Source organism: Semicossyphus pulcher, unplaced genomic scaffold, assembly GCF_022749685.1.
Source record: "Semicossyphus pulcher isolate SPU_LCO1_2020_fin unplaced genomic scaffold, fSemPul1.0.p SCAF_7, whole genome shotgun sequence".
Taxonomy (NCBI): Eukaryota; Metazoa; Chordata; class Actinopteri; order Labriformes; family Labridae; genus Semicossyphus; species Semicossyphus pulcher.
In genome coordinates this window covers 22,467,623-22,495,384 of record NW_027211748.1, presented here as the reverse complement: position 1 = coordinate 22,495,384, position 27,762 = coordinate 22,467,623, and the positions used below count along the sequence as shown (strand labels likewise).

General features: G+C 41.5%; 1 protein-coding gene across 1 annotated transcript in view; it reads left to right on the top strand.

Moving 5' to 3' along the window:
* Positions 1-5,048: 5,048 nt before the first annotated feature.
* The window catches only part of LOC138611589 (putative leucine-rich repeat-containing protein DDB_G0290503), a 43,934-nt gene continuing 21,220 nt past the window's right edge, over positions 5,049-27,762 (top strand). Inside the window, exons 1-29 of the mRNA XM_069684767.1 lie at positions 5,049-5,118; positions 5,509-5,577; positions 5,689-5,772; positions 5,939-6,025; positions 8,907-8,969; positions 9,055-9,117; positions 9,200-9,262; positions 10,174-10,236; positions 10,577-10,645; positions 12,768-12,836; positions 13,119-13,208; positions 13,293-13,382; positions 14,376-14,438; positions 14,545-14,607; positions 14,693-14,755; positions 18,123-18,191; positions 19,087-19,155; positions 19,437-19,526; positions 19,611-19,700; positions 20,689-20,751; positions 20,858-20,920; positions 21,006-21,068; positions 24,437-24,505; positions 25,402-25,470; positions 25,753-25,842; positions 25,927-26,016; positions 27,008-27,070; positions 27,177-27,239; positions 27,325-27,387. Of these exons, the coding sequence (XP_069540868.1) occupies positions 5,049-5,118; positions 5,509-5,577; positions 5,689-5,772; positions 5,939-6,025; positions 8,907-8,969; positions 9,055-9,117; positions 9,200-9,262; positions 10,174-10,236; positions 10,577-10,645; positions 12,768-12,836; positions 13,119-13,208; positions 13,293-13,382; positions 14,376-14,438; positions 14,545-14,607; positions 14,693-14,755; positions 18,123-18,191; positions 19,087-19,155; positions 19,437-19,526; positions 19,611-19,700; positions 20,689-20,751; positions 20,858-20,920; positions 21,006-21,068; positions 24,437-24,505; positions 25,402-25,470; positions 25,753-25,842; positions 25,927-26,016; positions 27,008-27,070; positions 27,177-27,239; positions 27,325-27,387 (2,083 nt within the window). The remainder of the gene's footprint in view (positions 5,119-5,508; positions 5,578-5,688; positions 5,773-5,938; positions 6,026-8,906; positions 8,970-9,054; positions 9,118-9,199; positions 9,263-10,173; positions 10,237-10,576; positions 10,646-12,767; positions 12,837-13,118; positions 13,209-13,292; positions 13,383-14,375; positions 14,439-14,544; positions 14,608-14,692; positions 14,756-18,122; positions 18,192-19,086; positions 19,156-19,436; positions 19,527-19,610; positions 19,701-20,688; positions 20,752-20,857; positions 20,921-21,005; positions 21,069-24,436; positions 24,506-25,401; positions 25,471-25,752; positions 25,843-25,926; positions 26,017-27,007; positions 27,071-27,176; positions 27,240-27,324; positions 27,388-27,762) is intronic.

Sequence of the window (27,762 nt, the reverse complement as noted above, 5' to 3'; positions counted from 1 at the left end):
TTTTATTTTAGGGAACTTTCATGGTATGAATAAAGCACGACATGTGCATGAAATGTGAATTAAATAATTCACATTTTTAAATCAATCAGAACAGTGAGGATCTGCATTTATCTCAGTCCCTGTAACATGCAACATCAAAGGAATTATTATTTTCAGTAAACAAAAACAAATCTTTGTAAACTCTTTTTATAAAATGAATACAGTTTCCCGAACACAATATGGAGATACTCATGTATTAATAAAATCATATTGTAACATTGTCTCTTTATTTTCATGCTGGGTTAACATTAACCATCGCTCTTACACCTTCTCAGGTATGAAGGAACAGCTGTCACAGCTTGAAGGGCAGCTTCGGCTAACAACTATCCACAACAGCAAGCTAGGTAAATATTGATCCTGTTAGACAGCAAGCTGCATCACTAGTATTTAGTATTTACTCTGTCTCTGATGTAACGTCTCTCTTTCTGGAAGATATCGAGGCCTTTGGGTTGAGGAGGGAAGTCAGACTTCTTAAACGGCAGCTTTCCACATGCAGTTCGACGGCCCCAGCCATTACTGACTGTGAGCTTGTGATAGAAACCAGACTCCTCATACTGTACATCACGAGATGATAGACTTGACACACGAATAAACCAATGTTCAACTGTGTCTTCGTTTCCCTGACAGCTTGTCAAGCCCAGCTACAAAACAAATTGATGCAGCATCTGGAGACTTCTGATGGTGACACATTTCTGAGTAAGTTCACCTCTACCTGAGTTAAACCATATTTAATGTATTATTTTGCAGCACACTTTCCAATTCCATTATTTTTTTTTATCATGTGACACTGCAGAGTTTTTTTTTAACATCATATACATGTTTTTCTCTAGTTCTGAAAATCATTGCACTCACCAGGGAAGTGAGTACACTACAGAGGAAGGTCACACATGCTGCTAATTCTACCAAAACTACAACTGAAATCGAAGGCAAGTGTTTTTTTCTGTATTACTCCACATCTGCTTTAAAAGTCTACAATCTATCACTTTACTTTTCTGCTGCTGTCTTGACAAGAACTCAAAGTCAAACAGCTTAAATGTTTTCATCTGTAATGCTAACTCTGTTGGCAGCTTCTGTGACTTTAGCATCTGCTAAATGTCTTTAAATTATAATGCTTAATATCTAAACTTGTGTCTTGCAGAGCTGCAGTCTGAGCTGCAACAGAAAACTGATGAACTAAATGTGAAGAAGGGACAGATGACGATGAGTCACACAAACGCATCACTGAGTGAGACCATGTTGTTTTATTTACACATTTGTAGAAAAGCAGTAAGCAGAGTTGAGAAACTTTAAAGAGGGGGTATTATACTGTTTCACATTTTAAGACATATACATACTGTTACAATGTTGCATGTCCACACTAAACTTGGGTGATTCAAAATTCTGAAGGTAAAAATCTGTAGGTAAAAGAATGATGGAGTAATCCCCAGGCTTCTCAGCTCAGTCTGCAGGCTGCTGTGAACGCCAGGTTCCACACATTTTTTCCACGTTTTTATTTGTGATGTACCAAAGTACAGCCTCAGCAGGTTTCAGAGAGCTGGCCAATCAGGAGAAAGCAGGCTTGTAGGGGCGGGGTTTCTTAAAGAGACAGAACTGACTGAGTCGTTTCAGCTAGAGGCTGTATGAGGGCCTGCACAGAGCACCAGTGTGAGAAATGAAAGTGAAAATGTTTTTTTAACTGTAAATTATGCTAAGCTACTCCACAGGTATCACAGAGTGAAATATGAGGTTTGAAATAATAATAAGCCACCTTTAAAGTGGTGACCTCGAAGATCTCACTTTCGTTGTCTTTGGCGGCACCTATGGCGATTAAGGGTAATTGCAGGAGTACACTTCCCAGATATCCAGACAGTGTTGCATGTGTGACGACCTCGGTTGGCTCCTGTTGTAACTCTTGATTTTCCTCGCTGACGGTCGCTTTCCTTTTCAGACTGTTTGCCTTCATCTGAGCATCGAATTTGTTTCTTTTTCTTTGGATTTTCACTTATTTTTGAAGTTGAATCTGTAGTCATCCATCTTTTCTTTGTTTGTTCAGCCATAGTAGATTACTGTTTACTCACAACACTTGCAGAGAGCGGAAAAGCAGCCGCTTAGCTCCGCCTACCCTCTCTGGCAGACCAACCACTGCTGGGTAACGGAAAACGCGTCACTAACTGGGCGCCGCTTGTGATTTTTTCCCCTAAAGTAGCCACAGACACCCAGTCTGTAAAACTGCAAATGTAAAGGCTTTCATCAGTGGGCCATAGGCTCAATCACCATTGTGTTACCTCATTCGGCATTAGATAGTGACTTAACAGACATTTATTTACATGAAAATCTTCTATATTCTTCAAGATTATCGCTTTAAGGACTTATGATTCTGACTTCTGGATTGTACAATCCTTAGACAGAAGCTCTAGTAAATAGAGCTAAAATAGAAGTAAAAGTGCTGATTTGTTTTTATGTGTTTGTACAGTTGATGAGATCATCACACTGCAAAATGAAATCTGGGATTTGGAACAGGCAGAAACAAGAAGAGGCAAAAAAAGTCTTCAGCCCAACACGGGAATTCTGGGTAAATTGCTGTGCACTTGACTGAATTACTTGCATTTTAATGGAAATTCCCCGCTAATAATTCTACATTTGAAGCAAGACTCTGTCCCTCTGGATCAATAAAGTATCTATCTATCTATCTATCTATCTAGTTATCTTTTGTTGTCACAGTATCAGCTGTCTGTTACAGTCTCACCCAAACATCTTCTGTTTTAGCAGCTTTGTTTTACCATTTTTTCACACTGTGTGTCTGTATTTATGATATGTTGTCTGCTTTATCATTTTCACTTCATCAGCTCGACAAGAACGGCTGGACAGGAAGATCAGTGAGCTGCAAAGAAATCCAGATGCCTCCTCAGCTAGTCAGTGCATCTCTCTACATCTACCAATATTTTACTCCAAAATAGTCAAGGCATCTTTCTTCTGACACTAATTGATTGTTCCTTATCCAGTGCTGGCGCTGATTTCTGTGCAAAGTAAGATTACTGTGACAGAGAGGCTCATCAGCGCCCTCATCCAACAATCCAGAACAGATGATGCCAGTGAGACTTGGTTTGAATGACATCTCATAGTATTGAAGCTCCGTCTGATCTTGTATGTGACATTATTTATACTGCTCATATTTCATTTGGTTTCCCTCCCAGATCAGAGGCAACAGAAGCAAAAAGCTGAGCTCCTTAAAAAGAAGATTTTACAGTTAGATAGTGACGAGCGTAACATACAGCTGAGTAAGTGAGCAACTAAACTAAATGCCCTTTTAAAATGTTGTTTTTACTGTAGCAATAATTTGACATCATCTAACTTCCTTTCCAGCTCAGGAGATTTGGGATTTACAGACCGAGCTGGTGAATTTGAGTCAGTTAATCATTGCCACCAAAAAGACCACCGATTCTCAACTTAGAGGTGAACGACCCTACAGCTCAATGAAAGCTGATATACTTGTATTCAGTTGAAAGTCACACCTGGCTGATGAATGAAATTAGAAAAGTTGGCATTACAGTCAGTAGCATAGTATAATTATTTTTTGTTTTTTCATCATAGAGCTAAGACTCACTTTGGAAGAAGGCAAGAAACAGCAAGAAAACTTACAGAAACTACTGGAGGAAGACCAGCCAAAAGCCAAAGCTGAACTAAGTGAGTACGAGAAAGAGGAAGACAGATCTCTGCCTTTGCAAAGTGCATCTATGCATTTCATTATTATGCTTTCACTGTGGTAAACAGGTCTTAAAAAATATACAAAGACTTCTACTCTTAAAGAGGGGGTATTATGCTGTTTCGCATTTTAAGACATATATGAAATGTTACAATGTTTCAAATCTGTAGGTAAAAGTATGTTGGAGTAATCCCCAGGCTTCTCAGCTCAGTCTGCAGGCTGCTGTGAACGCCAGGTTTCACACAGTTTTTTCTGCACGCTGCACTTTGTGATGTCACAAACATAGACTTTATAAATAATGGACGTAGTCTCAGTGACGTCACCCATTGGTTTCTGAAGAAGCGTTTTGAAGCCCGAATTGCACCGGCACTGGCAGTCGCCATATTGGAAATGCCAGAGCCGGCGAATCCAGAGGCAGGCAAAGAGGTGGAGCACGAGCAAGCTGAAGCCTATGGCTGAGTACTATGGGCGGGCTGCATGAATCAGCCCGCTACGACTATGAAGCTAGGCTATATGCTTCTCAGCGTAGCTAGCGGTTATTAGCCATTGACTGTTTAAGTAATGAATGAGCTAGTTTAACTTTCCCAGGAGGAGATGCTGTTTGTGACGGTGACTGACTGCAGGTGTTTAGTTATCAGAGTAAAGAAGTAGCGGACTCGCTGCTCGCTTGTCTAGTGAGATAGCGGTGAGCCGACACGTAACAGGAAACCGGTCTTCTCATCACCCCTACTACAGTTATCAACAATAAAATTAGCTATTTATAAGAAAACCGTTTTTTTGTACCAGGCTATAAACATGTTTAGTTCTGCTGTAAGAATGGGCATTTTCCCAACTGCTGTAATGTTATTTCTTGTTTTCTGAAACCTCAAGTGGCCACTCGAGGAACTGCAGTTTTTTTGCACTTCCGCACTGGCATTTTTCAACACCGGAGGTTGCCTCTTGGTCATAGAGTGCAGCGTCAGCAGGCTATCGGAGAGCTGGCCAATCAGAAGAAAGTGGGCTTATAGGGGCAGGGTTTCTTAAAGGGACAGAGCCGACTGAGTCGTTGCAGGCAGAGGCTGCATCAGATGAGGGCCTGCACAGTTTTTTTAACTGTATGCTAATGATGCTAAGCTACTCCACAGGTATCACAGAGTGAAATATGAAGCTTGAAATTAGCATTATACCCCCCTTTAAAGTGTATGTTCAGAAAACCTTGGATAACTCATTTGTTTTTTAAATGTTATTTTCACAAAACAACAAAGCACCCATGAATAGGTGCACGCTTAAAAGTCAAATATTGACGTCTTCTCTTTTACTTTGAACAGCATGGAATATCATCAACATAATGAAAGAGCTGAGAGAGGTGCAGGAAGTTGAGCAAGACCAGAAAACAACGACCACCCGTCAAGCCACCAGTAAGTCCTCCACTTCTTCTTCTACTGTTAAATTTAGGCTGAAAAACAGCTGAAATTTGGTTCTTTTTACAAATCTAACGTTTGTAATCAGCTCTTCAGACTTTGCTTCAAACCAAAGAAAGGGAATATGCCAAAGCTCAGGCTGAGATCAGCGGTGAGCTCATTTAAAACTGCTCTGAAAACTTTAAAGTGCGTTTTATAGGTGAGCTTTTTAAAGGTCTGACTGCACCTGTCTTTGTGCAACAGAGCTGCAGAGGAAACTACTATTACTGAGTGAACAATGCTCTGGATCTGATGAGAGATTTGAACGTAAGTTATAAAAAGGACTTCAGCTGGTGAGTCAAGTTTGAGTTTCAGCTCTACTTTAGCTCATGTGTGTGTTTCTTTCAGAGGTAAAGACTGAATATGAGCAGAAGATAATAGAGCTGAACAGAACCGGGGACTCCAAAGCTGCTCTGGGTGAGTGACAATGCAGTGTCGCCCTTATTGCCCCGGTACATTATAGACAACATCTCTTTTGCTCAGTTTGTTCCAGACTGTGTAGTGATATTTGCTTTTCATCTGAGTCAGTTCTGACTGTGATGAACCTGCACACACATGTGAAGATTCTGAGGGATCAGATCTCCACCACAGAAGACAGCAGAAGACTCGCAGGTAAGGAAAGGAGGCACAGTGAACACTCATCACAGAAAATGTGCCAATGCCTTGATACAGTTTTTCTGATGGAACTGATAAATTTATATTCTTTGCTGTCAGTCTAGAAAAAGGTGGGAAGAAATGCAGATTTTTTCCCATTTCCCATTTTTTTGTCTCCTCACAGAGCTGCGGAGGCAACTGGAGGAAAAGCAAAAAGAACTGAGCTCCAAGACTGAAGACATAGAGAGACTGATAAACAAACCACATATAAGTAAGCTGATTTCACTGTTTACATCCCAAACAATTAAGGCTGCGTTCCTACTGCAGCTGAAAGTGTCCCAATTCTGATTTTGTGTGACACAGATCTGATTTTTTCAAATCAGTGTGAACAACAAAAAGTTGCATGATGTCACATTTTTTAAATTCGGAAATGAGCTACTTGAATATGTAATCACTAAAATCAGAATCCAAAACACGCGACCTGCATGCGACTTCAGAATTGGTCTGCGTTGCCTTGGTAACATTGATTCAACAGTGATTCTAAAGAAGAAGACTTCCTTTTTCTGCTCGACACTGGAGGACAATGACACACATCAGTGGAAAGCCATAGCTAACTGTTGAGCCTCCCCGAGGTGTTGTGGGCCTTACTTGACGAAACACCGGTGAAGGGAGGTGCCCACGTGATAACCCTGTTGATGTGCCGGCTCTCGCTGCCCATCTAACTACAAGTTTGAGTTGTGGTGGCCGTTAAAAGCCATGTGGTAGGGTAGGCAGTATCGGCTTAGAGTTAGGGTCACCACCTACCCTAACCTTAACCCCCTATCTTCCTTGCTGTCGGAGTATGGGGAGGTAGAGCATACAGCCCAGTCCGGCAGTGCTACCCTGGACAGGGCACCTCACCATGGCTCTGCCTCCTCTGTCTTCTTTCTAACACACCTCTCCACAAACTCTTCTCTTTATCCTTCTCTCTATATTTTTCTCTTATGTGTTTAATTCAAAAACATTTTTGTGTTATCTGCGTTGTCAATACCTGGAGCTCTTGTGACAGAGCCTGGGTCCACTAAGGGTCATGTGGTAGTTTAATTATAAATATTGGGATGAGGGCACAAAGGGAGGGCGTCTCTTCACTGAGCACTTATCCTTATCATTAGGGCACAAGTATCTTGTGTTTCATTCAAACATCTTGAATGCTTTGTCCCCGTCTCTACCAGAGATACTTTGTTCACTGTAAAACAGGAGTGGCTGTGTAAACATAAATTGAGTTGTGATTAAAGTGTGTCTTGTCAGTGTGTTTTTGTGAGAGCCCAAGACTCATGGTTCATTTGTAAATGTACATCTTTTGACATGGTAGCATAGCTTGAAGCATTTACAGGTTTGAGTCAGGAGGACCGTCTATATAAATATAGGTTATTTAGGCACTTACTGCTAAATAAAACAGGGCAATACTTGGAGAAAGAAACTTCATCAAATAAGGGGTTCTCCTTCTTTTTGCCTCTCCCTGAAGTTGTCCTTGCAGAGCATGTGAGAAGATCTGTATCATTTGTGTAGAAATGCGAGATTTTGTCATGTATCCATGTTATGCAGTTATTTTTAGGATATGCATGACTTTAACTGAGATTTTAGTCTGTAAAATTTGAGCAGTCAGTAGTTGCTGTTAACAGATTCAGTCAAACTCTTTGCATATTTGTTTGTTTCAGTTTTAACAGTCATTGAGCTGCAAAATGAAATTTGGGAGACTCAGGAAAAGGCTGCAAAGGAGAATACTGAAAGCCTTGTAAAAGGTAAGTCTCCATAAAATGTCATTTTAACAACTCAGGGTGAAACTGTTGGAGAGGTCACATAGGACAAACTGTAATCTGCATTAATGACTACTACTTTTTCCTAGAGCTTCAAAACAGAGTGGATGGCCTCATCAGTGAAATTGTTGACAGCGAAAACACACAACTGAGTGAGTTTAAAATAATAAATGCAACATTCTGTCTTATTACAGTATCTCTTGATCTAATTAACCTACATTTTTGTCCTCTCTGTTGTGGTGTGCTTCAGTCCTGAAAATCATAACAGTAGAGAGTCAAATAGAGCAGCTAATGACCCAGCTGTCAGACCCCCGGATGTTACAAACCAATGAAACAACCCGTAAGTATGTGAGCAACATTTATACCCCTTTCCCATCGAAATAAGTGCGTTGACGCAGGTTTTTCAGACCCGGGAAGAAACGTTAATAAATGCCAGTTGTCTCTTTTCCAATTGCCAGTGAGGTATACGGCTTTCTGTCACTTTTCTGCTGCGTCACCGTCTGACGCCACAAACGTGCCCGAAACAGGGTTAGCAAACAGTGAAGATGTTACGGTGGTTAGGTCTTTATTGTATCTATTACTCATTTAGTCTGTTCATTAAACTCGGCGTAGACAAATTTGAAACGATGTTCGAGCGCTGCTTGGATGGAGACGGGCAGAATTTGTAGCTGAGATGACGAGGAGTCGCAGAAGTTACAGATGGAGCATTGCATCGCACCGGAAAGGGGGCGGAGATTAGTGTGTTAACATTGGTTTTGTGTTCCCATCAATACCGATCGGAGCCGAGGCGATAATTACCCGGGTCTACTGCAGAGTCATTTGACCTGGGTCTGAATGTCGATTGTAGTCTTTCCCGGGTGTTAGTGGGTTTTTTGACCAGCGGGAAAGGGGTTTTAGAATCAAATGCTGAAAAAAGCCGACAAGGAAGCATCTTATCACATCGAGTCACAGGACTTGCTGTGAAGCTAACGTGTGTCTTTGTGTTGCAACGTTTCTATTTATCTCAGAGCTCAGAACTGATCTATCGAATAAGACTCAAGAGATGGAGCAAGTTATCAAAGTGCTGACTGAGAAGAATCAGACGTTGAGTGAGTAAAATGGAAGCATACTGTATTGTCTTTGTTTATTTTTGGGAATTATGTTCCCTTGCACGATGTTATTTCTTTGTTTCTCAGTTCTTAGAGTCACTGATCTGCATAACCAACTCAGAGACCTACAAAAAAAAAAAGAACAACACAATGATAAGACATCATCTTTAACAATTGCTCGTAAGTATCTAATTGAATTCTCAGTTGAATTAATTAACTTCATGAAAATGTGCTCTTTGATAACATAAAGCCAATCTGATTTTTCTAGAGCTGAGAGAACAACTGAAGGCAAAGCGGTTGGTGCACTCAGAGGATCAAGCTGAGATTCAGGGTAAGCTGTGACTGTTTGTCCTGCAGTATTTTGGTTACTGCCAGGAAAACCTTGACTGACTTTATATGTTGTTGTTTTAAATCAGCTCTTCAGACCTCGCTTCACACTAAAGAAAATCAACGTGCCGTGGCTCAGGCTGAGGTCAGAGGTGAGTTGTGTTTTTTTATTTTGATTGTCATAGGTTAGAGTGCTTGTTTTTGATAACACAACTTAATCTGTCTGCACAACAGAGCTGCAGAGCAAACTGCGATTAAAGAGTGAAGAGTGCTCTGGATCTGGGGAAACATTTGAAGGTAAGTTTGAATCCTGAGTGAGTGTCTCATTTCCCCTTGACATTACTGAATTCGTGTATCAGTACAAGCTCCTTCTGAAGCTGAAACCACAGACTGTGTTAAAAGATGGACGACATGACAGCTCCCTAAAAGTGAAGTCAAACCCTCTCTATCGCCCCCTGCTGACTGGCTGCAGTATGGGTCATAAAGCCCGCCTTCTCCATGTCAACAGATGGGACATGAGTCAAACTATAAATAGTCAAATACATTCTTCTCAAACATGGTTTTTGTCATTATAGTTAGTTCTTATCATGCTGATTTACGTCCAAGTGTTAATTTTTCTGACAAGTTTACTTTTATTTAGTTATTTGATGCTGTAAAAAGGATGATTGACAGCTCTGTTGACAAATACGGCTCATGCAGACAATCTGTTCCTGATCAGCAGAGTAGAGAAGGAACTGTGAGAGGAGACGTAACTGAAACAATCACTACAGTCAGTGAAGTTTCGTCATTGAAGAAGCTGTTCTGCTGTTAAACACGCCGGCATTCGTGCTCCTTGCTGCTTTTTAGGCAAGTTAAGTGTGTGTTTTGGTTAGCAGAAGTGGCTACAGCGGCTCCACCCGCCGATCTCTACTGTGCACACCCTGGCTCCAAATGACGTCACTATTGCAAGATGGCAGCGCCTATCACGGGGGCTATTTTGGCATCAATTCCGTACAATGAGAGACATGTCATCTATCTTTATATAGAGTCATTGGCTGAAACATATCTCATTCTTTTATAGCACTGAGAGAACAACTGAAGGCAAAAGAGGAGGAACAATCTCGTGATCAAGCTGAGATCCAGTGTAAGTTCAGTATTAGAGAGTGTAGGTGTCTGCAACAGGAAATGAAGACGTTTAAGTTAATTATGAATGTGTTTTTGTACTATAGCACTGCAGAATCAGCTCAACCAGACAGAGGGGCAGTGTTCCAGTTTTGAGCAGGAAGTTAAGGGTGAGTTTCGTCTATGTTGACTTGTTACAGAACTTACTGTCCCTGCTGGCCAACAGTGTTGCACCCTTTTGTTTCCATTGCTGAAAATGATTCAGAATGTTGTTTTTAAGGTTATTTTTCAAAAAAAGAAGACTCGTTAAATCTTGTGAAAAAAAATGCTCCTATAACCTGCCAAATTGTCAAAAAAACCCAGGGTATTTCTTACATGTAGGACAGTATCAGTATCAGTATCAGTATCACAAGAGGCTTGAATGGTGAAGTTAATGGTAATTGTTTACCCTCCTTAGATCTTACCATGTAAGGCGTTCAGATTTCTCATGAAACAAATGTGTCTTTGTAGATCTGCAAAATGACCTGGATGTCAAACTGAAGGAACTGCAGTCCAAATCTAACAGTGTTACTTCACTTGGTGAGTGCTGCAGCTGCTGTACCAAACAATTAATCTAATTAATCTAATTGAGAAAGTAATCAAAAGTTTCATTTATAATTAAAAGGATCATTAGTTACAGCACAATACTTTAGAAAACTGATTTCATTCTAATGCAGGCTGTTCATTTTTAAACTATGGTGAGAGTTGTGTCGTTATCTGCACACAAGGTCTTAAGGATAAATTAAGTAAGGATAATGTATAGTGAGCAGGTTGTTATCATGAAAAAGGACCCCAGGACAGGGTGAGCAGTCTTGTCTCACCCTCAAGGTCTTGTCCCACCCGCTTATTACACAGCCTTTTACTTATGAAATCAATTATGTGTATTTAATTCGTCTTAAAAATGTCCATTAAAAAATAGTCTGTTACAAATTAAAATGAGCTAAGCTAGCTGTTATTACTCGCATTAAAATGAGCTAAGCTAGCTGTTTTTACTCGCATTAAAATTAGCTAAGCTAGCTGTTTTTACTCACATGAACATGAGCTAAGCTCAATGTTATTACTCACATTGAAATAAGCTAACCTAGCTGTTTTACTCACAATAAAATGAGCTAGCCTAGCTGTTATTACTCACATTAAAATTAGCTAAGCTAGTTGTTATTACTCGCATTAAAATGAGCCAAGCTAGCTGTAATTACAATGAGCTAGCCTAGCTGCTATTTCTCACATTAAAATGAGCTCAGCTAGCTCTTATTACTCACATTGAAATGAGCTAAGCTAGCTGTTATTACATTAAAATGAGCGAAGCTAGCGGTTTTTACTCACTTTAAAATGAGCTAAGCTAGCTGTTTTTACTCACATTAACAGGAGCTAAGCTAGCTGTTATTACTCACATTGAAATGAGCTAAGCTCGCATTTTTTACTCACATTAATTGAAACATTTCCTCTGATGGTGAAGTAAGACATGGTGAACTGGACCGCAGGAATCAGCTCAGCACCTGATTGAGGTTTTCTGTCTCGTCACTGTCAGAGTCTGTGGACATTTTCTTTTCCATTCACGATCTTTAAACACTGTGTTCTGTTTAATGTTTACTTCATGTCTTCAGTTTTGCAGATCTCTCTGTCGTAACCTTCAGTTTTTGCATCGTTTAACCTCTCTTGCTTTCTCTCCCCTGTTTTCGTCTCTTTTCTTTTCTTCCCTCTATAAACAAGCCAACATCAAACTGAACTGACTTTTTTCCGCAGATTGATATGATTACAGTTAGTCCTCCATAGTCTATGATTAAAGCTGCATCCCTAACGGTCTGTTCTTCATGACAACGGTCTGTTCTTAAGAAATAGCAGACCTCGGAATGCTGTAATTAACCATTCAGAAGTATTTAACACAGCCGTGTAATAAAACTTTATGAATGTTGAATACTGTTAAATCCTGTTTCTTTCAGCTCTTCAAGTTTCTGCTTTAACCCTGCAACTGGACCAGCTAAAACGACAACTTCAAAACAACACTGAATCAGAGAACAAAATTAAAGGTCAGAGTGTGTTTGTGTTTAATTGAATCTATTAAAACTTTAGACATTCAGTGACCATGTGTTTCAAGTTAGGAACTCCATTGTGTGCACAACATAAGGCAATGATAGTGTTAGAAATGTAAATGGCTACATTGCAGCTTAGAGACAGAGAAACATGTTAACAGCAATATAAGTGTATTCACTTTTTGTAAGTGTTTTCACTTTTGTGTTCTGCAGAACTTCAAAAAACTATCGATGAGAAAACTAATGAGCTGGCCAAAAAAACAGAGGAGCTAAAAGCAAGAAGTGCTCAACCACAAAGACGTGAGTGAAACATAATGAACAACCCGCTGGAAGAATCAAAATCGCAGTTTTATATTTATATCAAAGAGGGGAAGTTATACATTTATATAACGTTTAACCCTTCTTCTTCCAGTTCTACAGATTATAAAAATACAAACAGAGATTGAGAAACTGGCTTTTGGAGAAGTAAATGACACATATCGCTTAATCATTATAGGTGAGTGACAGAAACATCCCTTCACTACACATTAGTGTCAAGAGGAATAACATTTTATAACCTCCTGGTTTTTTAATAAACACTTTAAAAACAAGTGCTCACATTTAACTAATGGTTTTCTGTCTCTTCTCTGCAGCTCTTCAAGATAACATGGATAATTTGATTGAGGGAATTCAAGATGAAGACAACGAAAACACTAAACTGAGTGAGTCAATATCGAGTCATTAGTGAAATGTAATTGATCCATCATTGATGATCATGGTCGTTTATCCACTGAATTTATCTAATTCAAGATTCTTCTGTTAGTGTTTAAATTCATAGCTCAAAAAGATGAAATAGCAAGACTGAAGGAGCTAATCGAGAGTCAGAACCAGGCAGAATTACAGAAAATTAAAGGTGGGACAGCAGTATATACAAGTCTAATTTAGTAAGATACTTTGTCATACATTTTGACGAAATAAGACATTAACTTCTGTGTTTCTTGAAGATCTGGAGAATGAACTGGAGGACGTCAGAAATCGCAAAAAAGAAAAGACACTGTTGCTGCAATCAAGTGATACTAGGACAGCCACCTTGTGTAAGTTTTCTGTACAGAGATAAAACAACAGAGTTATCGAACAGCATCAGAAGACTGAAGGTAGCTTTCTCTCTTGTGTTGCAGCGGCTGAAATCATGGAACTTAACAGGAAAATCCAACCACTGGAAGATGAGATATCAGACCTGAAAGAAGCTAATGCTGAGAACCTGGAAGGTAAAGAACAAAATGTGTCATATTGCATGTAAATAAACATGTATATGTCATGAAGTGTCACACAAACAGAGAGAACCACAGATGATCTCTTTTGTTTCAGAGCTTAATAAGAGACTGGATTTGACAAAGAGGCAACTGACAGACAGTGAACAGCAACTCAAGGATGCAAATGCAAAGAATTTTGACTCAAGTATGAACGTTTTTATTGTTTTTACTTGTGTTGTTTGTTTCTGTTAGGTACAGAATAACACTGCAGCTGTGTTTGTTTCTCTATTAGTCAAGGAGATTGCTGAATTGAGGGCCAATCTGAAAAAGGCTCAGAAACAGGCAACCAGAGCTGCTAAAAGAGATATCAACGGTTTGTCTTTCACTTCCGTACTATTGTGTCTCTGTTGTCATCAACACTTTTTACTGTACATGCCAGAATACATATAAGGATTCCTTCACACTAACATTTAATGACTGAATAATCTGTCTGTTTTGTAAAAGAAACATCCTAAATACTTCCCCCTTTATCTAGAAGGTTGTTGGATAATAATCTATTAGGTTAATTGTGGTAATTGTTTGTGTACTTCCTCAGAATTGGAACAACAAATACAAACACAACAAAGGGAGAACCAAAAACTTGAAAACACAAATAAAGGTAAGTACTGTACATCGTAATGACTTAAAGTGATAGTTTGATATCATGGGAAATGTGCTAATTGGCCTTCTTCAGTGAGTTAGATGAGCGGATTAATAACACTTGCATGTCTGAACTGTATAAAGCTACAGTTAGCTTAGCTTAGCAAAAAGACTGGGCACATGGGTAAACACCTAACATGGCTGAGATGTTGTTTTAAATCAGCTCTTCAGACCTCGCTTCAAACTAAAGAAGGGGAACATGCCATTGCTCAGGCTGAGGTCAGAGGTGAGTTGTGTTTTTTATTTTTTGATTGTCATGGGTAAGAGTGCTCGGTTTTGATAACACAGCTTCATCTGTCTGCACAACAGAGCTGCAGAGCAAACTGCGATTAAAGACTGAAGAGTGCTCTGGACCTGGAGAAACATTGGATGGTAAGTTTGAATCCTGAGTAAGTGTCTCATTTCCCCTTGACGTTGCTTAATTTGTGTATCAGTACGAGCTCCTTCTGAAGCTGAAACATATCTCACTCTCCTCTAGAGCTGAGAGAACAACTGAAGGCAAAAGAGGAGGAACAATCTCGTGATCAAGCTGAGATCCAGTGTAAGTTCAGTATTAGAGAGTGTAGGTGTCTGCAACGGGAAATGAAGAAGTTTAAGTTAATTATGAATGTGTTTTTGTACTATAGCACTGCAGAATCAGCTCAACCAGACAGAGGGGCAGTGTTCCAGTTTTGAGCAGAAAGCTAAGGGTGAGTTTCGTCTATGTTGACTTGTTACAGAATTTACTGTCCCTGCTGGCCAACAGTGTCGCACCCTTTTGTTTCCATTGCTGAAAATGATTCAGTATGTTGTTTTTAAAGTAACATTTCAAAAATAGGAGAGTCATTAAATCTTTTTCTGTTGATTCAATAATAATTAGATTGTGTACCATATAAAAGGAAATGATTTATTAACGGTAAACCAAGCTTGTTTTGATATTATGCCAAACAGTTTAAGAGCTGAATCCAGCTAAAGAATGGAGGGGAAACCCCAGAGAATATCCCCTAAACACTTTGAAATCCACGCCTTTAGGAGACTTACTTCTCCGAAAAATTGTGGCTTTTACTCCATCCATCAATTTTCTTCCGCTTATCCGGGGGCCCGGTCGTGGTGGCAACTGACTAAGCAAGTTGACCCAGACGTCCCTCTCCCCTGCCATGTTTTCCAACTTCTCCTGTGGGATCACAAGGCGTTCCCAGGCCAGATGGGATAATCCCTCCCGCGAGCTCTGGGTCTGCCCCTGGGTACCCTCCTAGTTGGACGTGCCTGGAAAACCTGAAATGCAAGGTGCCAAGGTGGCATCCTAATTAGATGCCCGAGCCAGCTCTACTGGCTCCTTTGGACGCGACTGCGTAGCAGCTCTACTCCGAGCCCCCTCCTGATGTACGAGCTCCTTACCCTATCTCTAAGGCTGAGCCCAGCCACCCTACGGAGGAAACTAATTTCCTCCATAGGGAGGCCGCTTGTATCCGCAACCTCATTGTATCGGTCAGTACCCAAAGCTCATGACCATAGGTGAAGGTTGGAATGTAGATCGACTGGTAAATTGAAAGCTTTGCCTTCAGGCTCAGCTCCCTCTTCACCACGACATTCCCGTACAACGCCTGCATTACTACTGATGCTGCACCGATCCGTCTGTCATTCTTACAATCCATTTTTCCCTCTCTCATGAACAAGACCCCGAGATACTTGTACTCCTTCACTTGCGGCAGGGACTCAGTCCCCACCCGGAGGGAGCAATCCACGGTTTTAGGGCAGAGAACCATGGCCTTAGACTTGGAGTCGCTGACCCTCATCCCAACCACTTCACACTCGGCTGCAAACTGCCCCTATGCCTGCTGGAGGTCCCAGCTTGATGGAACCAACAGAACCACATCATCTGCGAAAAGCAGAGATGGAATCTGAGGCCCCCAAATTGAAAGCCCTTCTTCCCCCGGCTGCACCTTGAGATCCTGTCCATGAAAATCCCAAACAGGATCAGTGACAAGGGACAACCCTGGCAGAGGCCAACACGCGCCGGGAACGTGTCTGACTTTGTGCCAAGGATGCGGACACAGCTCTCACTTTGGTTATACAGGGATACAGGGATTATAAAGAGTTTGTCCACTGTTCCACGGCCAGGATGAAATCTGCATTGTTCCTTTCCAGCACCCTGGAATAAACTTTCTCCCGGAGGCTGAGAAATGTGATACCCCAATAGTTGGGGCACATTCTCCAGTCTCCCTTTTTAAAAATGGGAACCACCACCCTGGTCTGCCATTCCGCAGGCACTGTCCATGACCTCAACGCAACATTAAAAAGGCATGTCAGCCAAGCATCTCAGGGCAAATCTCATCTACACCTGGCACCCTGCCACTGAGGAGCTTCTTGACTACCACAGCGACCTCTGCGGAGGATATAGGTAAGGCTTCCCCGGGATCTTCAGACTCTACCTCATCATCAGAGGTCAGTTGGTAGGGTTCAGGAGTTCCTCAAAGTGTCCTTTTTACCATCTGACGTTATCCCCAGTCTAGGTTAGCAGCTCTCCACCCCTGCTGAAGACAGCTTAAGGCAAGCCCTGCTACCCCCTGGTAAGTTGTACGACGGTTTGCCAGAACTTCCTTGAGGCCAGCCAAAAGTCCTTCTTCATAGCGTCCCCAAATGCCTCCCACACCCAGGATTTTGCTTCCTCAACTTCTGAAGCCACAGCCCTTCTGGCCACCCAGTACCTGTCTGCTACTTCTGGAGACCCCTGGGCTAACCAAGCCCAAAAGGCCTCCTCCTTCAGCCTGGTGGCTTCCTTCACCGCTTGTGTCCACCAACAAGTTCTTAGGTTTCCGCCACGACAGGCACCGACAGCCTTATGACCACAACTCCTAGCAGCTGCTTCCACAATGGAGGCTTTGAACATGATCCACTCGGACTCCATGTCCCCAACCTTCCCCTGGGATGCACAAGAAATTCTTCCAGAGATGGGACACAGATAGGGGCTTCCGTCAAACTTTCCAAGTTCACTCTCACTACACACTTGGGTTTACCAGGTCTGCCCAGCAGCCTCCTCCGCAATCTGATCCGACTCACCACCAGGTGGTGAACAGTTGACAGCTCTGCTCCTCTCTTCATCCAAGTGTCCAAGACATACGGCCGCAGAACTGATAATACGACAACAGAGTCAATCATTGATCTTTGGCCTAGCGTGTTCTGGTACCAGGTACATTTATGAATCACCCTATGCTCGAACATGGCCTTTGTTATGGCCAATCAATGACAAGCACAGAAGTCTAATAACAAGACACCACTCGGGTTCAGATCGGACAGACCATTTCTCCCAATCGCCCCCTTCCAGGTTTCTCCATCATTGCCCAAATGACCATTAAAGTCTCACAGTCGAACTATAGAGTCTCTAGGTGGAAGCCCTTCCAGGACTCCAACCAGTGACTCCAAGAAGGCCGGGTACTCTGAGCTGCTGTCTGGTGCATAAGCACAAACAACAGTCAGAACCTTCTACTCTGCAACTTGTAGTCGCAGAGATGTGACCCTCTTGAAACTTGAAGAGGCAAAATTTCAACATAGTAACACTCAGCTGGGGGCTTGTGAGTATCCCCACAGCCGCTCTGCACCTCTCTACCTGGGCAACTCCAGAAAAGGAGAGAGTTCAGCCCCTCTCTAGGAGTTTGGTTCCAGAACCAGAGCTGTGTGTGGATGTGAGCCCAACTATATCTTGTTGATCACGCTCCACCTTCCACACAACTCTGGTTCCTTGCCCGCCAGAGAGGTGGCATTCCACATATTGAGAGCTAGTCTACACAGCCGGGGATCAGCACGCCAAGGCACCCGCCTTTGCCTTCCACCCAGTTCACAAAGCACCTGACCCCTATGCCTGTCCCTGCGAGTGGTGAGCCTACAAGGTTGTGACTTTTACTGCCCATTAAAAAAATGTAAGAGCAACAGATTGCTGACAAGGCTACCAGGGGGTTTCTATACTACCAGAGTTTCAAAACACTGCTACTGCTTCTGTTGATAATGTTTTTTTTACCATCCTTAGGTCTTTCTACGTTAGGCTTTCAGATTTCTCATGAAACAAATGTGTCTTTTTAGATCTACAGAATGACCTGGATGTCAAACTAGAGGAACTGCAGTCCAAGTCTAACAATGTTTCTTCACTTGGTAAGTGCTACAGCTGCTGTACCAAACAGAGAAATGTCTAATTTAAAAAGTCATCAAACGTTTCATTTATAATTAAAAGGATATTTAGTTGCAGCCATATACTTATAGTAAATATGGAAATGGATTTTATTGAAAATGTTGAATAATGTTAAATCGTCTTTCTTTCAGCCCTTCAAGTTTCTACTTTAACCCTCCAACTGGAGGACCTAAAACGACAACTTAAAATCACTGAATCAGAGAGCAAAATTAAAGGTAAAAAAAAAAGAGTGTGTTTGTTTTTAATTGAATCTATTAAAACTTTAGACATTCAGTGACCATGTGTTTCAAGTTAGGAACTCCATTGTGTGCACAACATAAGGCAATGATAGTGTTAGAAATGTAAATGGCTACATTGCAGCTTAGAGACAGAGAAACATGTTAACAACAATATAAGTGTATTCACTTTTTGTAAGTGTTTTCACTTTTGTTTTCTGCAGAACTTCAACAAACTATCGATGAGAAAACTAATGAGCTGGCCAAAAAAACAGAGGAGCTAAAAGCAAGAAGTGCTCAACCACAAAGACGTGAGTGAAACATAATGAACAACCTGCTGGAAGAATCAAAATCGCAGTATTATATTTATATCAAAGAGGGGAAGTTATACATTTATATAACGTTTAACCCTTCTTCTTCCAGTTCTAGAGATTATAACAATACAAACAGAGATTGAGAAACTGGCTTTTGGAGAAGTAAATGACACATATCACAATATGATTAAAGGTGAGTGACAGAAACATATCTTCACTACACATTAGTGTCAAGAGGAATAACATTTTATAACCTCCTGGTTTTTTAATAAACACTTTAAAAACATGTGCTCACAGTTAACTAATGGTTTTCTGTCTCTTCTCTGCAGCTCTCCAAGATAACATGGATAATTTGATTGAGGGAATTCAAGATGAAGACAACGAAAACACTAAACTGAGTGAGTCAATATCGAGTCGTTGGTGAAATGTAATTGATCCATCATTGATGATCATGGTCGTTTATCCACTGAATTTATCTAATTCAAGATTCTTCTGTTAGTGTTTAAATTCATAGCTCAAAAAGATGAAATAGCAAGACTGAAGGAGCTAATCGAGAGTCAGAACCAGGCAGAATTACAGAAAATTAAAGGTGGGACAGCAGTATATACAAGTCTAATTTAGTAAGATACTTTGTCATACATTTTGACGAAATAAAACATCAATTCTGTGTTTCTTGAAGATCTGGAGAATGAACTGGAGGACGTCAGAAATCGCAAAAGAGAAAAGACGCTGTTGCTGCAATCAAGTGATACTAGGATAGCCAACTTGTGTAAGTTTTCTGTACAGAGATAAAACAACAGAGTTATCGAACAGCATCAGAAGACTGAAGGTAGCTTTTTCTGTTGTGTTGCAGCGGCTGAAATCATGGAACTTAACAGGAAAATCCAACCACTGGAAGATAAGATATCAGCCCTGAAGGAAGCTAACAATGAGAACCTGGAAGGTAAAGAACAAAATGTGTCATATTGCATGTAAATAAACACGTATATGTCATGAAGTGTCACACAAACAGAGAGAACCACAGATGATCTCTTTTGTTTCAGAGCTTAATAAGAGACTGGATTTGACAAAGAGGCAACTGACAGACAGTGAACAGCAACTCAAGGATGCAAATGCAAAGAATTCTGACTCAAGTAACGTTTTTATTGTTTTTACTTGTGTTGTTTGTTTCTGTTAGGTACAGAATAACACTGCAGCTGTGTTTGTTTCTCTATTAGTCAAGGAGATTGCTGAATTGAGGGCCAATCTGAAAAAGGCTCAGAAACAGGCAACCAGAGCTGCTAAAAGAGATATCAACGGTTTGTCTTTCACTTCCGTACTATTGTGTCTCTGTTGTCATCAACACTTTTTACTGTACATGCCAGAATACATATAAGGATTCCTTCACACTAACATTTAATGACTGAATAATCTGTCTGTTTTGTAAAAGAAACATCCTAAATACTTCCCCCTTTATCTAGAAGGTTGTTGGATAATAATCTATTAGGTTAATTGTGGTAATTGTTTGTGTACTTCCTCAGAATTGGAACAACAAATACAAACACAACAAAGGGAGAACCAAAAACTTGAAAACACAAATAAAGGTAAGTACTGTACATCGTAATGACTTAAAGTGATAATTTGATATCATGGGAAATGATATCACGCCTTCTTGCGCGAGTTAGATGAGCGGATTAATAACACTTGCATGTCTGAACTGTATAAAGCTACAATTAGCTTAGCTTAGCAAAAAGACTGGGCACATGGTTAAACACCTAACATGGCTGAGATGTTGTTTTAAATCAGCTCTTCAGACCTCGCTTCAAACTAAAGAAGGGGAACATGCCATTGCTCAGGCTGAGGTCAGAGGTGAGTTGTGTTTTTTATTTTTTGATTGTCATGGGTAAGAGTGCTCGGTTTTGATAACACAGCTTCATCTGTCTGCACAACAGAGCTGCAGAGCAAACTGCGATTAAAGACTGAAGAGTGCTCTGGACCTGGAGAAACATTGGATGGTAAGTTTGAATCCTGAGTGAGTGTCTCATTTCCCCTTGACGTTGCTTAATTTGTGTATCAGTACGAGCTCCTTCTGAAGCTGAAACATATCTCACTCTCCTCTAGAGCTGAGAGAACAACTGAAGGCAAAAGAGGAGGAACAATCTCGTGATCAAGCTGAGATCCAGTGTAAGTTCAGTATTAGAGTGTGTAGGTATCTGCAACGGGAAATGAAGAAGTTTAAGTTAATTATGAATGTGTTTTTGTACTATAGCACTGCAGAATCAGCTCAACCAGACAGAGGGGCAGTGTTCCAGTTTTGAGCAGAAAGCTAAGGGTGAGTTTCGTCTATGTTGACTTATTACAGAACTTACTGTCCCTGCTGGCCAACAGTGTCGCACCCTTTTGTTTCCATTGCTGAAAATGATTCAGTATGTTGTTTTTAAAGTAACATTTCAAAAATAGGAGAGTCATTAAATCTTTTTCTGTTGATTCAATAATAATTAGAATGTGTACCACATAAAAGGAAATGATTTATTAACGGTAAACCAAGCTTGTTTTGATATTATGCCAAACAGTTTAAGAGCTGAATCCAGCTAAAGAATGGAGGGGAAACCCCAGAGAATATCCCCTAAACACTTTGAAATCCACGCCTTTAGGAGACTTACTTCTCCGAAAAATTGTGGCTTTTACTCCATCCATCAATTTTCTTCCGCTTATCCGGGGGCCCGGTCGCGGTGGCAACTGGCTAAGCAAGTTGACCCAGACGTCCCTCTCCCCTGCCATGTTTTCCAACTTCTCCTGTGGGATCACAAGGCGTTCCCAGGCCAGATGGGATAATCCCTCCCGCGAGCTCTGGGTCTGCCCCTGGGTACCCTCCTAGTTGGACGTGCCTGGAAAACCTGAAATGCAAGGTGCCAAGGTGGCATCCTAATTAGATGCCCGAGCCAGCTCTACTGGCTCCTTTGGACGCGACTGCGTAGCAGCTCTACTCCGAGCCCCCTCCTGATGTACGAGCTCCTTACCCTATCTCTAAGGCTGAGCCCAGCCACCCTACGGAGGAAACTAATTTCCTCCATAGGGAGGCCGCTTGTATCTGCAATCTCATTGTATCGGTCAGTACCCAAAGCTCATGACCATAGGTGAAGGTTGGAATGTAGATCGACTGGTAAATTGAAAGCTTTGCCTTCAGGCTCAGCTCCCTCTTCACCACGACGTTCCCGTACAACGCCTGCATTACTACTGATGCTGCACCGATCCGTCTGTCATTCTTACAATCCATTTTTCCCTCTCTCATGAACAAGACCCCGAGATACTTGTACTCCTTCACTTGCGGCAGGGACTCAGTCCCCACCCGGAGGGAGCAATCCACGGTTTTAGGGCAGAGAACCATGGCATTAGACTTGGAGTCGCTGACCCTCATCCCAACCACTTCATACTCGGCTGCAAACTGCCCCTATGCCTGCTGGAGGTCCCAGCTTGATGAAACCAACAGAACCACATCATCTGCGAAAAGCAGAGATGGATTCTGAGGCCCCCAAATTGAAAGCCCTTCTTCCCCCGGCTGCACCTTGAGATCCTGTCCATGAAAATCCCAAACAGGATCAGTGACAAGGGACAACCCTGGCGGAGGCCAACACGCACCGGGAACGTGTCTGACTTTGTGCCAAGGATGCGGACACAGCTCTCACTTTGGTGATACAGGGATACAGGGATTATAAAGAGTTTGTCCACTGTTCCACGGCCAGGATGAAATCTGCATTGTTCCTTTCCAGCACCCTGGAATAAACTTTCCCCCGGAGGCTGAGAAATGTGATACCCCAATAGTTGGGGCACATTCTCCAGTCTCCCTTTTTAAAAATGGGAACCACCACCCTGGTCTGCCATTCCGCAGGCACTGTCCATGACCTCAACGCAACATTAAAAAGGCATGTCAGCCAAGCATCTCAGGGCAAATCTCATCTACACCTGGCGCCCTGCCACTGAGGAGCTTCTTGACTACCACAGCGACCTCTGCGGAGGATATAGATAAGGCTTCCCCGGGATCTTCAGACTCTACCTCATCATCAGAGGTCAGTTGGTAGGGTTCAGGAGTTCCTCAAAGTGTCCTTTTTACCATCTGACGTTATCCCCAGTCTAGGTTAGCAGCTCTCCACCCCTGCTGAAGACAGCTTAAGGCAAGCCCTGCTACCCCCTGGTAAGTTGTACGACGGTTTGCCAGAACTTCCTTGAGGCCAGCCAAAAATCCTTCTTCATAGCCTCCCCAAATGCCTCCAACACCCAGGATTTTGCTTCCTCAACCTCTGAAGCCACAGCCCTTCTGGCCACCCAGTACCTGTCTGCTGCTTCTGGAGACCCCTGGGCTAACCAAGCCCAAAAGGCCTCCTCCTTCAGCCTGGCGGCTTCCTTCACCGCTTGTGTCCACCAACAAGTTCTTAGGTTTCCGCCACGACAGGCACCGACAGCCTTATGACCACAACTCCTAGCAGCTGCTTCCACAATGGAGGCTTTGAACATGACCCACTCGGACTCCATGTCCCCAACCTTCCCCTGGGATGCACAAGAAATTCTTCCGGAGGTGGGACACAGACAGGGGCTTCCGTCAAACTTTCCAAGTTCACTCTCACTACACACTTGGGTTTACCAGGTCTTCCCAGGAGCCTCCTCCGCAATCTGATCCGACTCACCACCAGGTGATGAACAGTTGACAGCTCTGCTCCTCTCTTCATCCAAGTGTCCAAGACATACGGCCGCAGAACTTATAATACGACAACAAAGTCAATCATTGATCTTTGACCTAGCGTGTTCTGGTACCAGGTACATTTATGAATCACCCTATGCTCGAACATGGCCTTTGTTAGGGCCAATCAATGACAAGCACAGAAGTCTAATAACAAGACACCACTCGGGTTCAGATCGGACAGACCATTTCTCCCAATCGCCCCCTTCCAGGTTTCTCCATCATTGCCCAAATGACCGTTAAAGTCTCACAGTCGAACTATAGAGTCTCTAGGTGGAAGCCTTTCCAGGACTCCAACCAGTGACTCCAAGAAGGCCGGGTACTCTGAGCTGCTGTTTGGTGCATAAGCACAAACAACAGTCAGAACCTTCTACTCTGCAACTTGTAGTCGCAGAGATGTGACCCTCTTGAAACTTCAAGAGGCAAAATTTCAACATAGTAACACTCAGCTGGGGGCTTGTGAGTATCCCCACAGCCGCTCTGCACCTCTCTACCTGGGCAACTCCAGAAAAGGAGAGAGTTCAGCCCCTCTCTAGGAGTTTGGTTCCAGAACCAGAGCTGTGCGTGGATGTGAGCCCAACTATATCTTGTTGATCACACTCCACCTTCCACACAACTCTGGTTCCTTGCCCGCCAGAGAGGTGGCATTCCACATATTGAGAGCTAGTCTACACAGCCGGGGATCAGCACGCCAAGGCACCCGCCTTTGCCTTCCACCCAGTTCACAAAGCACCTGACCCCTATGCCTGTCCCTGCGAGTGGTGAGCCTACAAGGTTGTGACTTTTACTGCCCATTAAAAAAATGTTAGAGCAACAGATTGCTGACAAGGGCACCAAAGGGTTTCTATACTACCAGAGTTTCAAAACACTGCTACTGCTTCTGTTGATAATGTTTTTTTTTACCATCCTTAGGTCTTTCTACGTTAGGCTTTCAGATTTCTCATGAAACAAATGTGTCTTTTTAGATCTACAGAATGACCTGGATGTCAAACTAGAGGAACTGCAGTCCAAGTCTAACAATGTTTCTTCACTTGGTGAGTGCTACAGCTGCTGTACCAAACAGAGAAATGTCTAATTTAAAAAGTCATCAAACGTTTCATTTATAATTAAAAGGATATTTAGTTGCAGCCATATACTTATAGTAAATATGGAAACGGATTTTATTGAAAATGTTGAATAATGTTAAATCGTCTTTCTTTCAGCCCTTCAAGTTTCTACTTTAACCCTCCAACTGGAGGACCTAAAACGACAACTTAAAATCACTGAATCAGAGAGCAAAATTAAAGGTAAAAAAAAAAAGAGTGTGTTTGTGTTTAATTGAATCTATTAAAACTTTAGACATTCAGTGACCATGTGTTTCAAGTTAGGAACTCCATTGTGTGCACAACATAAGGCAATGATAGTGTTAGAAATGTACATGGCTACATTGCAGCTTAGAGACAGAGAAACATGTTAACAACAATATAAGTGTATTCACTTTTTGTAAGTGTTTTCACTTTTGTTTTCTGCAGAACTTCAACAAACTATCGATGAGAAAACTAATGAGCTGGCCAAAAAAACAGAGGAGCTAAAAGCAAGAAGTGCTCAACCACAAAGACGTGAGTGAAACATAATGAACAACCCGCTGGAAGAATCAAAATCGCAGTTTTATATTTATATCAAAGAGGGGAAGTTATACATTTATATAACGTTTAACCCTTCTTCTTCCAGTTCTAGAGATTATAACAATACAAACAGAGATTGAGAAACTGGCTTTTGGAGAAGTAAATGACACATATCACAATATGATTAAAGGTGAGTGACAGAAACATATCTTCACTACACATTAGTGTCAAGAGGAATAACATTTTATAACCTCCTGGTTTTTTAATAAACACTTTAAAAACATGTGCTCACAGTTAACTAATGGTTTTCTGTCTCTTCTCTGCAGCTCTCCAAGATAACATGGATAACTTGATTGAGGGAATTCAAGATGAAGACAACGAAAACACTAAACTGAGTGAGTCAATATCGAGTCGTTAGTGAAATGTAATTGATCCATCATTGATGATCATGGTCGTTTATCCACTGAATTTATCTAATTCAAGATTCTTCTGTTAGTATTTAAATTCATAGCTCAAAAAGATGAAATAGCAAGACTGAAGGAGCTAATCGAGAGTCAGAACCAGGCAGAATTACAGAAAATTAAAGGTGGGACAGCAGTATATACAAGTCTTATTTAGTATAAATACTTTGTCATACATTTTGACGAAATAAAACATCAATTCTGTGTTTCTTGAAGATCTGGAGAATGAACTGGAGGACGTCAGAAATCGCAAAAGAGAAAAGACGCTGTTGCTGCAATCAAGTGATACTAGGATAGCCAACTTGTGTAAGTTTTCTGTACAGAGATAAAACAACAGAGTTATCGAACAGCATCAGAAGACTGAAGGTAGCTTTTTCTGTTGTGTTGCAGCGGCTGAAATCATGGAACTTAACAGGAAAATCCAACCACTGGAAGATAAGATATCAGCCCTGAAGGAAGCTAACAATGAGAACCTGGAAGGTAAAGAACAAAATGTGTCATATTGCATGTAAATAAACACGTATATGTCATGAAGTGTCACACAAACAGAGAGAACCACAGATGATCTCTTTTGTTTCAGAGCTTAATAAGAGACTGGATTTGACAAAGAGGCAACTGACAGACAGTGAACAGCAACTCAAGGATGCAAATGCAAAGAATTCTGACTCAAGTATGAACGTTTTTATTGTTTTTACTTGTGTTGTTTGTTTCTGTTAGGTACAGAATAACACTGCAGCTGTGTTTGTTTCTCTATTAGTCAAGGAGATTGCTGAATTGAGGGCCAATCTGAAAAAGGCTCAGAAACAGGCAACCAGAGCTGCTAAAAGAGATATCAATGGTTTGTCTTTCACTTCCGTACTATTGTGTCTCTGTTGTCATCAACACTTTTTACTGTACATGCCAGAATACATATAAGGATTCCTTCACACTAACATTTAATGACTGAATAATCTGTCTGTTTTGTAAAAGAAACATCCTAAATACTTCCCCCTTTATCTAGAAGGTTGTTGGATAATAATCTATTAGGTTAATTGTGGTAATTGTTTGTGTACTTCCTCAGAATTGGAACAACAAATACAAACACAACAAAGGGAGAACCAAAAACTTGAAAACACAAATAAAGGTAAGTACTGTACATCGTAATGACTTAAAGTGATAATTTGATATCATGGGAAATGATATCGCGCCTTCTTGCGCGAGTTAGATGAGCGGATTAATAACACTTGCATGTCTGAACTGTATAAAGCTACAGTTAGCTTAGCTTAGCAAAAAGACTGGGCACATGGGTAAACACCTAACATGGCTGAGATGTTGTTTTAAATCAGCTCTTCAGACCTCGCTTCAAACTAAAGAAGGGGAACATGCCATTGCTCAGGCTGAGGTCAGAGGTGAGTTGTGTTTTTTATTTTTTGATTGTCATGGGTAAGAGTGCTCGGTTTTGATAACACAGCTTCATCTGTCTGCACAACAGAGCTGCAGAGCAAACTGCGATTAAAGACTGAAGAGTGCTCTGGACCTGGAGAAACATTGGATGGTAAGTTTGAATCCTGAGTGAGTGTCTCATTTCCCCTTGACGTTGCTTAATTTGTGTATCAGTACGAGCTCCTTCTGAAGCTGAAACATATCTCACTCTCCTCTAGAGCTGAGAGAACAACTGAAGGCAAAAGAGGAGGAACAATCTCGTGATCAAGCTGAGATCCAGTGTAAGTTCAGTATTAGAGTGTGTAGGTATCTGCAACGGGAAATGAAGAAGTTTAAGTTAATTATGAATGTGTTTTTGTACTATAGCACTGCAGAATCAGCTCAACCAGACAGAGGGGCAGTGTTCCAGTTTTGAGCAGAAAGCTAAGGGTGAGTTTCGTCTATGTTGACTTGTTACAGAACTTACTGTCCCTGCTGGCCAACAGTGTCGCACCCTTTTGTTTCCATTGCTGAAAATGATTCAGTATGTTGTTTTTAAAGTAACATTTCAAAAATAGGAGAGTCATTCAATCTTTTTCTGTTGATTCAATAATAATTAGATTGTGTACCATATAAAAGGAAATGATTTATTAACGGTAAACCAAGCTTGTTTTGATATTATGCCAAACAGTTTAAGAGCTGAATCCAGCTAAAGAATGGAGGGGAAACCCCAGAGAATATCCCCTAAACACTTTGAAATCCACGCCTTTAGGAGACTTACTTCTCCGAAAAATTGTGGCTTTTACTCCATCCATCAATTTTCTT